The sequence below is a fragment of the Nuphar pumila genome, chromosome 7 (genome assembly GCF_984573655.1).
Source record: "Nuphar pumila chromosome 7, dmNupPumi1.hap1.1, whole genome shotgun sequence".
NCBI classification, from domain to species: domain Eukaryota; kingdom Viridiplantae; phylum Streptophyta; class Magnoliopsida; order Nymphaeales; family Nymphaeaceae; genus Nuphar; species Nuphar pumila.
The window spans coordinates 8,600,029-8,612,337 of record NC_143255.1 but is presented as its reverse complement, the minus strand read 5'-3'; the positions used below and the strand labels follow the sequence as shown (position 1 = coordinate 8,612,337).

The window sequence follows — 12,309 nt, the reverse complement described above, 5'->3', positions numbered from 1 at the left end:
ATTGAGAATCATCTGGTATGTATTGATACAATTGGGACGAAGGAAATGTCTCTAGATCTCCTTACTAAAGGGCTAGCACCAGGATTGTATTCTCAACATGTAAAGGGGATGAGTCTTTTATATTTCTTTTTATGTATGACAATACATTATGTGATCACATTTGATTTTATACGGCTTTGTAAATTGTTGATTTTGCATAAAAATCTCTCATATGGGTTAGAGAGAATAGCAAAATAACAATATTAAAGGACCAATAGAAGAATAGGTAAGAGACCAACCTATTCATAAAGGTAATTTTAACATGCTAAATCACTGAAGGTGAATTATAGTGTAATACATGAGAATATAACATTTCATAAAAGAGTGTTTATCTCTATAACTCATATGATCCATCCTTATGATAAAGGGTAGCATGTGAACCCACATGAGGAATTAAATCGAGATAACGGTATAAACCTCGATTTAGTGCACTTTTGGTGTCAATGGATCAAGTGAGAGAATGTTGGACATAACGGATTTGGGTCCAACCCATTTGGGTGATCCAGTTGGACACCATTAGTGGGCCACATTAGTTGACCACATAATGGGACGATAGTGGGCAAAAGTTACATACGTAACTGCCTCTTTTCTCATTATATAAGGGGGTTGGCTGCTACAAAAATGATGAGAGTTTCGCTGCAAGTCTACCCAAATTCCACATACAGATGACGTGGTATAGGGCAGAGTTACCGAAAGCGCCTAGGCGCATGGAGAAGCGCAAAACATCGCGCTTCTAAAACATGCAGGGAAGCACATTTTTTTGGGGGGGGAAAGCACGCTTCCCATAAATGGGAAGCGCGCTCCCCCCACGCTTCCCCATTTTTTTATTTTTATTTTTATTTTTTTTCGCTTCCCCCTCGCTTTCGGTTCGCTTCCTAGGTCGCTTCCGAAACGGTTCATAATTTTCTTCTAAGTCATCCTACGCTTCCCGCTTCCTAAAATTTTGAAAGTGCCTCGCTTCCCGCTCTCGCTTCCTCGACTGGTAACTCAGGCATAGGGTCCTGCTCACCATCGACCTAAGGCCCGGGCTCATCGTGGGCCGACCGGATGAGAAGAATACCAAACACCCGCACGCACACTCTGTGGCGTCAGCAGATACACTTGCAGGTACGCTTTTTGTGTATGTTGTTTCAGGTAACGCCAACAAACAAATGTTCCTAATTTAGTGAATAATGGAGTGAAAGTGTTCACTTTCTGGCAAATGAAAAAGAGAAAAAGATCAATAAAATTAATGTCCTACAGAAATAACTCAATACACCAAAAGAAACTTGGTTACAAAAATGCAACTCTTTTCAGGTTAAAACCTAAATGTCTATATTAGACAAAAGATCCGCAGATGAAGGATTCAACTCATTTATAAAAACCAAGATGTACTCATGCTTCCTGCCATAAATAGATTCACAGAACAGTGAGATAAAGAGCATAATAAGTTGAGAATGTAGTTGGTATCAGGTCATAGGATCATTATAACTGACTCCATCGAGTTCACCACCATAGAACTCAACAGTTACACCCACTTGTTCAACACTATACTTTGATTCTGCCCTTCTAAAAGGAACATCAGCTCTCACAATTCTGTCTCCATCTACCAAAACTACCGGAAATGTTTCAAAGAAGGTAGACCATTAAAAAGGCAACATAATTAAAAGATTATAGCACATCATAAACCAGTGAGCCTGAAGAATTATCATCACAAGCAACTATGATAGTGACAAAAAAAAATCCAATAAATGCCCCATTGAAAGCTTTTGAAGGCTATAAACCTCTGGAATAACTACGCTTAAATCAAAGCACAGAGAAGAATAATGCGTGTGTACTGTTCTGACAAAGAAACATTTTATGTCATCTTTCATGTGCCAAATGAAACGCAAAACAAAATGCCAAGAACATGGATATATGGTTCAAAACAAGATAATTCCATGAACTAGTAAGTGATAAGTATAACGTGAACAACTTTCCTGAAGAGTTTGCAAAAATGTCCCACTTTGGGTCATAGCGCCTGAGCATGAACAGGTCATAAGGAGACGCCCTTCCCTTGTTATCCTCATAGCTAAAGAATTTAAGCTTCTGTACATACCAGATGCACGCTGAAGAACCTAAAAATATGTCAAATAGTCAACAGAATGTCACCGAGTGATTCAAGGCATTGTGGATGACCAATTACTTCAAACAGATCAATTTGACTGGCTATGAAGACGTACAGAAACGAACATTTCAAAAGCAAGATTTCTGGCCATAAGCAAATGAATGAAGATAAGCGATGAGGACAAAAGACAAGCGCCTAAAATACAAGTTTGCTACCTCATATTCTTCAAGGTGACTAAAAGGAAATGTTCTGTGGCTTACCTTGGAAGGTTCTAGAAATCAAGAAGAGTTGCAGATAAAAAATAGCTGCTAGAAGTTATTGTACGCATATATTCATGCCATAGAGTACAATAGAAATTGTCATTTTAGACATAATTAGCAGCCATCTACAAATATATTGGTATCCAAGCAGATAATGAATTTTGCCTTTCAGAAAATAACAATAACAACAAGAAAATAATGTAATGGCATGCACTTATAATTGTGAAATTTATCCACATCGAAAATTCTCATGGCCATAAAAATTAAGTTTCTGAACCATTATACTATGGTCCATCAGCATTTATCGCAGAAATATCATGTCATGATTTTTTTTTTTTGGAATAATTTAGGAATAAGTGACTCCCCTCGTGAAATGACATTTTAAAAAGTAACAATAAAATTAAAAACCCTAACGTCTCAAGAAAGATCACAAAAATTTCATTTTGAACTTTTTCAAAAATATTGTACTACAATTTTTTCTTTTAAAACACACTTAAAAGCCTGATATTCTTATAATATTGTGATGGTTAGTAACTAATCATTTGACATCCATTCAAGCAGAAATCTGCTGCAATAACGACTCTTGCTGTTAGATGGTTCTATGGTGAAGACTCACTTCTGCTGAAGAAACAAACAATTAGCAATGAATCTGAGCAAAAGATGGTGTGCAGAGAACAAAGAGAGATAGAGCCATACATGAGTGGATCAGGTTTCGTCGACTTGTTAACAATTGTAAGGTTAGCTGGAGGAATCCCTATCCTCAGTTGTATCAGGCGCTCCTATTATTACACAAGGTAGAAGTGTTGTACTCACATCATAAACCTGCTAGATGAAGTCCTTTTTTTGGGGACATAATGACTAACTAATTAATGAGTTAAAGAGGGGGGCCTTAGACCTCCAGTATGCTTATAAAGATATGGCTTTTGCAAAAGATAAATATAAAAAAATCACCATGTTAAAATATAACCAAAGCATAATCATTGCAACAATACCATCATGAGATCTTTTTAAGAAACAACTTGTTAAGATTTTTAATAATGTTGAAAAACCAATAATTTCCCAAGAAAACCAGTTGTTTTTTAAGTTCAGAAGAAAACCGTCACCAACAATTATCATGACCAATATGGGTGACCATGACCCATACACATACAATCCAAAAAAGATATATGCAAAACACTTCAAATCAACACATTATGAAAAATAGAAAGGAAATTGATTTATATGAACTCTATCAAAATGGATCCAAAAGATTGAAATAGGATTTTATTTTATTTTTCACACAAGCTATTAAGAACTTCAGAAAAGTATTTTTGAGTTTAGAAATCACTTTAAACTTTCGCAAAAAACCATAACTAATATGATACAACATTGTCGTGGTGGGCAAGAATTGGATAATCCACATTGCAGTATTTCCAATAGGAAACAAAAGAAATTCTCCAATACCCAGCACCATAAATGGCCAGCCTAAATGTCATACACATTCTTATGAGACAAAGTAGGTCCAAATTCATTAGTTCAATGTCAGAGTTTCGTAATAATCACCAAGCCATCAGTGACTCACAGGGATTGGATAACCAGCGACCTACTGACAAGTGACAACCTATTCCATTATAATCAATCACCCACTAAGTTTCTTACTTGAAGTGATTTTAAAATTCAGAAAATACATCAGCAAGGTCATACTACAAAGTAATGGCTCTATATCTACATTGGTATAAAACTAGCCTTAATAAAAGGGTAAATTTCCCCTGACGTTTACTAATGATAATTTTTATAATGATTTTAACTTTTTCTGTAACCAATACCAATACATAAGATAAACAGAGGAAAGAACACAAATGTAGATATTCATATGTTTCATTCAACACATGCAAATATTGTTAATACTATCTTCATATAAGAAATTGAATTTGACAAATGCACAATAACATGAATAACAATGACAAACATTATTTAACTAGATTAGTCCAAATAGCCTTACAGGGCCACAACATTTTCATAGAACTCCTACTTTGTCCATCTTCAAAAGAAGCATGTCAGGTGGCATGGGTAAGAACAAATGAACTTTCAATCAGAGTCTATTACAATGTATGACAACACTGAAAACATGCACTATGTTGGATACCTCATTTATGAGATTCTCTATTTGGGGCAATGAATGTTGACACAGTACTTGACTGTAAATTTTCTAGCATAACTAACAAAGGAGAGATGAAAGTGAGTAGAAGATAGAGAAAAGATATATAAATTACCCTTAGCCCCTAAAGTTTCATCTGTAGATGAGAGGTGGCACCTAAGAACTTTATTTACATATGAAACCCTTATTTTAAGATAATAAACTATATCCTTGTCATTCACAAGTGGCGCAAGCAAACAAATAAAAGAAAAACAGAAATTACATAAACTGTCCCCAGAAAGGTGACGCCTTAGACAATAGGAATGTCCTTTTTTTTCCTGAAGCAAAACATATCATACATCAATCTGAGGTTGATAAAACTATAGCAGCAAGGTACCTTTCGAGAAGGTGCTAGTTTTGGTGGATCCAAGATTATCAGATCCCATGATTCTTTTCTAGAAGCAGCATTTTTCATGAATTCTGCTGCATCTTCCTTCAAAAATGATATCCTTTGAGGGTCAAGATTATTAAGAAGAATATTTTCCATTGCAAGCTCTATAGCAGCTGATGAGGAATCGATCCCTGAATACAATAATGTTTGTTACCTTCTGTTATCTTCCAATTATGAAGACCAGGTAGCAGAAATTTTACATGTGGTGCACAAGTTTGTAGATCAAGACTTTTTACTCATTAAAGCGTGCTTTCTCAAACCTAGTGCCAACAAATTTAAAGATCTTAAACAATGAACAACCAGACACCTACCAATGACACCAGCTGCTCCACCAGATGCAGCATTAAGTGCAAATCCTCCACTATAGCAGCACAGATCAAGAACCCTCTGATGCTTAGAAATTCTGGATATGAAACAGCGACTTTCACGCTGATCTGCATAGAATCCAGTCTTCTGCCCATCAAGGGAGACTGAATAATAAATACTATTCTCCATGACCTGAAAATTTAACCACAATTTTGAGCATCACTTATTACTTACAGTAAAACAATACGTGAACCTTCATGACATTGAGAGAGTTACAAGACACGGAAAGTAAAATTGGTTGCATCTAGATATTACCACTAGGAAGCCCATTGAGCATTGAATTCTTGTCATCTATCAATCCATCTGCACGTATTACCCTATTACGGGGAATCACAGTACGCTTTTCCACCATTTAAGGGGCATTTAAATGCGATGATAAAATTCCAGCAGGACTTTTCCCCTGAAATTGATGTGGGGCCTCTACATGCATCAAAAACAGTAGAAAATCTTTGTGCATTTAAGCAATTTTTTTATCATAAAAAAAGAAAAAAATGTCAAAGCTCCTACCCTCGACTTTTTCCCCAAGTCTAAAATATCATTAGAACCAGTGTTGTAAGTATCGTACTATATGGTACGATACGTATCATTAGTTTTGGGTTTTGCGATACTATTCACACTTGTATTGCGATACGAGTGTGTATCGTACCTGTATCAAGTGTATCATACGATACACCCCTTTATCGACCTGTATTGTACGATATAGGGTATATCATACAATATGGTATCAACACACTTTAAAAAGGCAGAAAGTTACTTTTTCATTTTGAGTTTTAAATATCTTTTGAGAGATGACTTCTCCATTTGTCTAGAGGTCATTAGAAGAGAACCCATGCACCTTAGCAACCGTGAAAGCGATTTGTACGCTAGAAAGAGGGCTTTTGCGATTTTCTCAAATAAGAGTGCATTTCCACCGTTTTTCCACTAAAGAAAGTGGGTTAAGGTAAAAAATACCTAATCTTTGCTTCATATTGAGTTTTTTTTTTGGAAGACGGCATCAGAGGATCCGACATGGCAATGGGGCACTTAAGTAGTGAGTGAAAATCAATTAAAAATCAAGTGCAACTATTGCTAAAATACTTTTTCGAGTGGTATCTCTCGGTTGAAGCATCATTTAACTGGAACACATCTTAATGTAGCCGCATGCACGTCAAAGAAATTGCTAGACATCGTGAAATGGGAATACCAACAATTACTTGATAGTCTGATCGAAAAAAAAGACAAAAAAGAGAGATGAATGAGGTAGAAATAGAGTATGCAGAGCCTTGAGAGGATGTGTATGACGAAGATGAGCTCCCTATTTCTGATCCTACAACTCCTAACATAGAATCAAAAGTAGGAAGTTCTGAAGCAAAGAAGAAAGGTATGGGTGGTGCCAGTAATAGTGCCATTGTGGGTACAAAAAGAAGATGAGGAGAAGGAAATTCTTCAAGAAGAGATAGAGCTAGAGGCTCTATTAGGAGATTATTTTAAAGATTTCCCATGGGGGTCTGCTATAACTCCTCAACATTTAGTCGAGTAGGCAAATATCGCGGTTGAGAGATAGTTCTATGATGCTTGCATTTCTTTCAATGCGATAAATTTATTTTATTTTTAAGCTATGATAGATGTCATAACCAATATCGGGCTTGTATATAAACTGACATTATATCATGCTTTGAAAGAAAAAGTTTTAGACACTAATGTGAAAGAAGTGAAGGCATATTGTGATGAGATGAGACAATTACAGAGAAAAACTAAGTGTAGCATCATGGCAGATGGGTGAATATACATAAAGTCAAAGACCTTGATAAATTTCTTTGGCTATTGCCCCAAATGAACCATGTTTTTTAAGTCAATTGATTGGTCTCATACGCTCAAGACGACATATGTATTGCTCAGAGTTTTGATCAGGTTGTGCAAGAGGTTGAACCTCAAAATATAGTAGTTGGATTTAAGCAAAGTCATCATGTCCTTGCTTTGTTTGTGTTTTCCTTTGTGAAAATGCATATTACTTCTCTATATAGATGATATGATACTCACAGGAGATGACGTCGAAAGAGTTAAGGAGACCAAGAAGAAGTTGGCTAGCATATTTGAGATGAAAGACCTAGGGCATCTGAAATATTTTTTTGGTCTGAACATAACATACTTTGCAAGGGAATTGTACTTGTCCCAACATAAATATGTGACAAATTTGGTGGTAAAAGCAAGATTGATATATGATTCAAGAAGAGTCAATTCTCCTATGGATGCAAATTTAAAGAGAGTTAGATAATATTGTAGTATTCAAACAACTAGTTGAGAGTCTCGTATACTTGACCATATACAGGCCAAATATTACCTATGTTGTTCATGTAGTCAGTCAATTTATGAGTGCTCCTAGGATAGTTATCACAGTGTAAAGAGCCTTTTATGATGCAGGTTTCGGAGGCTTTATTCGAGATCGTCTCTCCACTACAGATTTTTGTATTTTTCTTGAAAGCTCCCTGATTTCATCAACAAGCAAGAAACAACAGAGACTTGCCTTGTCCACAACAGAAACTGAATATAGAGCTATGGGTCGTCACTGCTGAGATTATTTGGATACGATAGTTATTGGATGAGTTGGGAGTCTCCATTATGGAGATGACTTATTTATATTGTGACAATATGAGTGTTATTCATATTGCAAAGAATCCAGAGTTTCATGAGTGAACTAAACACATTTAAATAAATTGTCACTATAAAAGAAGGCTTATGAAGATGAAGTTATTGCTTTGAAACATATAAGCTCAAAGAATCAGATTGTAGATATATTTACTAAGAGTTTTGCTCCTCATTTCAACTCATTCTTTTCCAAACTCTGAATGATTCCATTAAATCATCCCAAGTTTGAAGGGGAGTGTTCAAAGTTATGTAAAATAGTGTATTACTAATCATGTGCTGCCTCCTCACCTTAAGTATTATTTTGTACATTATAGCATTAGCAGGAGTAGTTTTGTCATGTACAATTTTATTTTTATTTTGTCTTTACTTAGTGGGGGTCGACTCTTATAAGGAACTCTCTTTTCTTTTACGTAAACTTAATGAGAACTTTGAGTTGTTCTCTTCCCTCCTTGTGTTCTTCTTGTCCCCTCTTCATAGTTCTTGCCGTTTGAATAGAAAATTGGTCAATAAAATTGAATGTTATAGCCCAAACTGCATACTATGTCAATCATATGGTAACACATTGTCAATTAGCTAATTTTATGTGCATAGCCCATCATGCACTAAAATCATGCAGGCAATGTCCTGGCTTCCATGAAAAGTGGTGAAAAAACGCATTAGGACAACTCAATTTATGTAACTTCCATAAGACAAGATGGAAGCAATAAGAGTATATGATAGGAAAGACATTCACAAGAAGCATTACAATCATAACTTAAGAAATAATGCACCAATTTGTACTCAAGAGGTTACACCTTAATTATGTTGCTGGGAATGGATAAATCATGGTTCTTTGCTCCTAAATCCAGTCCTTCTTCTTTTAAGATGTCAATAGATGGCCTCCAGCAGGTGCGACTAATCTTATGGATCTTACTCAACAACAACTCTATACTTGATCTATACTTCTCAACCCATGCAGCAGATGATGCAATAACAGCAAAATCATCAAAAACATCAATAATTAGACCTGACAACCTGCACCAAAACTACTCGCCACAATATAAAGTTAGCAAGCTAATCAGCTACAAGATGGAAAGAGAAAGCAAGAAATTGAATTCACATAATCTGCTGCTTGAACTGGCAATAATTCAAGTTCAAGCTTAACTAAGCAAACACTTCTAGAATGCATGCCGCTAATTATTGTAGTATCAAATTACATATTAAATATGTAGAAATATGGCACTAAAATTGCAAACTGGACATAGATCAGAAAGGTTGAAATAAATAAGTACCCAATGTAACTAGTTCAAACAACCTTGTTTGATATTTCAGTTTAGAATTTATATGTAATTAAATAGTTGCAAAGATCCTGTATAAACTAATAAACTCTTGCAACATACCCATATCATTTGGGAACAACTGCACAGAGTAATCTTTTTTTTTTTTGAAAGGCAAGCTGGGGTTAGGCGGACCCCTACCAGAACAACAGCTGCCCCATGCGACAGAGGGATTCGATCCTGGGCCTTCAGCTTGACACAGGACCCAGCTTACCACATGGGATACCACTCGGTGGTACTGCATAGAGTAATCTTTGCCACACATATTTCTGTACCAAGAGCAATGTGTACACAAAAATAGGAAATGCATATATTATATGCACATGCATGCTTATAATGTGTTCAATCATGATATGGATTTTAGGCTTTTCAATAATTTCTTTTTTGTGAGAAATTAGGCTTTCCAATAGTATTAAAACATCATTTATACTGATTTTGTCAGACTACATTTACATTAGGTCCAGAAATTAAAGCATTGAGACTTTCCCCAAGCTTTAACAAGACAGAAATATGCAGTACCAAGCTCTTCATGAGGACAAACAGCTTGAAGAGTAGTGAATGAGAATGGTGCATTACCATATCATGCCTGAGCAATGATATTATCAACGGTTCAGTGCTGCTTTGTTGATTTTTAATGTATTTATAATATTGTCTGTTTACCCTTGGCAATGCGCCTATAGACAAGTTTAGAAATCTAATCTACAATTTCCTAACAATGTCTTTATTTTATCCTTTTATGAGATGGTTGGATGTAATTAAATTCTGTTTATATCCCTTTATTTTATTTAACGCACCAAGGTGTCATTTGGATGAACAGTTTATTGTTTATGATTAAGAAAAATGTACAAATATAACTGGCCAAGAAAAAGGGTCCTGTCCTTATTACCTTATTCTTAGGATAAGTAGTACAAATACTACTTGAGTCCAACCTGTTAGTTTGGATCGTGGATCCGACCCGACCCACGATCCACCTCGAGATCCAGCGGTGGCATGTTTGTAATTAGATCTTATTACCTGTGTAAAGTGTATTGTACCACTTATAAATATCAAGTAAAAAGGGAAAACCCTATTGCGCCGACTATTCCTCTCTCTCTCTTCTCGTTCTTTATTTCTGATATTTCTCTAACATTTGCAGGCTGATATCTCTAACATCTGCAGGATATTTCTGACATGGTATCAAAGCACAGGCGCGGAAATCGATCATCTGGAAGGCCTATAAGGACCAGTGCGTGAAAGGACGTAGGCTTTCTCTATCTCTTTTCTGATCTTTTCTCTGTTTCTCTAAATCACGTATCCCTATTTCTTCAGTTTCTCCTTTTTCCCTAATCTGATTTCACACGTTATTTCTTTTCTCCTTTTCCCTAATCAGATTTCTTCAGTTTCTCCTTTTTCCCTAATCTGATTTCACACGTTATTTCTTCTCTTTCTTCAATTTGCGCCTCCTTATTTCTATTTCGATTTCTTCTCTTTTCAAATCCTTTTTCTGGCTCACACGTTACAAAGCATTGCTGTTTTTCTGTGCACACAGCATAGTTGTTTCTCTGTGTACACAGCATTGCTATTCCTGACCTGGTTCACACGTTATGCAGCATTAAATTTTTTTTTAACGTGTGTGTGTGTGAAGATTAATTTCTGGATTACACGTCATTATATTTCTGTGCAATGTGTTGCTGATATCATTTTCAGCACACACAGTATTGTTGTTCTTCTTCTATTAATACACTGTTAAATACAGTTTGTTCTCTCATTCTTCATAAAATCTATGGATTCCAAATTGAACCCTAGTTTTCTTACTCGCCTCATGACCCACAAGTTATCACATGATAACTATTTGCTTTGGAAACGCCAAATTGTGCCTTTTATTCGCAGTCATGGTCTTTATGGGCATCTAGATGGACGATCGTCCGCGCCACCTACACATATCATGCAGGAAATAACAGGTGAAGACGGGAAGGTGAGTCAACTTCGAAGCACCAATCCAGCTTATGACATATGGGCACAACGGGATCAGACATTAGTCGCTTACATAACCTCCACACTTTCTGATCGTGTTTTACAAACTATCTCTGATGACCAATCCGCTGCCGAGTTGTGGAATGGTCTAGCTCATTCTTTTTCTCAGGTTTCCGAATCTCGGGCTTTGCAACTCAAGTGGAAGTTCCAATCCATGCGAAAAGAAAACAAATTCATTACAGAGTTTATGGGGGATGTCAGAGTGATTACAGATCAGTTAGCTGCCATTGGAAGTCCTGTATCAGATAAGGATATGGTACAACAAGTATTAGGTAGTCTTGGACCTGAATATCGCATGTTCTGCACGGCACTCCAGGTTGTCTCAGTCCTTCCATGTTTTGATGATCTTCAATCTAAGCTTTTGCAATATGAGGTCAGTTTAAATCAGGAACACGCGTCAGAGGATGCTCATCCTGTGATGATGACACATACGCCTATTCAAACAGGAGTTTCATTTACTCCCCCTCGCCCCAATGGAACATCTATGAACAGAGGAGGATTACTGCCTACACCAGGAGGAGGAGGTATTGGTTCAAGCAGTGTACCACGAGGAGGACGTGTTCCTACTTGTTTTCTATGTAACAAACGGGGACATCTTAAAGCAAACTGCTGGTATAATCCTCATAACCGGAACAAATCAGGGAGGCCAGATAGTAGGCCAGGGCAGAAGGTCACTCATCAGTTTGCCCGTACTCCTCAGGGACAGGTTCTTCCACAGGACGTACAGAATATCCTTATGACTACTTTCAATCAGATGAACTTACGCCAAAATGAGGAAGGTATATGGTATATTGATTCAGGGACAGCAGCACACGTTACTTCTGATGCAGGTAAATTTACCCACTTGACTCCTTACACTGGAAATGGCACTATAGTCATAGGAGATGGATCTCACCACCCCATCTCTTACACTGGAAATGTCTCCATTTCTTTGCCTGAATCTCAATTACCCTTGTCAAATGTCTTACTCACACCTGCTATTCAAAAGAATATTCTATCTGTGTCTAAATTAGTTGATGAAACAAATTCTTCCGTTG

The 12,309-nt window shown here is 36.5% G+C and overlaps 1 protein-coding gene across 1 annotated transcript in view; it reads right to left on the bottom strand.

Moving 5' to 3' along the window:
- The window catches only part of LOC149831047 (uncharacterized), a 28,439-nt gene that overhangs the window by 6,321 nt on the left and 9,809 nt on the right, over positions 1-12,309 (bottom strand). The window contains exons 4-7 of the mRNA XM_090011959.1: positions 8,738-8,957; positions 5,264-5,450; positions 4,899-5,083; positions 2,003-2,135 (exon numbers count right to left, since the gene is read on the bottom strand). Of these exons, the coding sequence (XP_089868085.1) occupies positions 2,003-2,135; positions 4,899-5,083; positions 5,264-5,450; positions 8,738-8,957 (725 nt within the window). The remainder of the gene's footprint in view (positions 1-2,002; positions 2,136-4,898; positions 5,084-5,263; positions 5,451-8,737; positions 8,958-12,309) is intronic.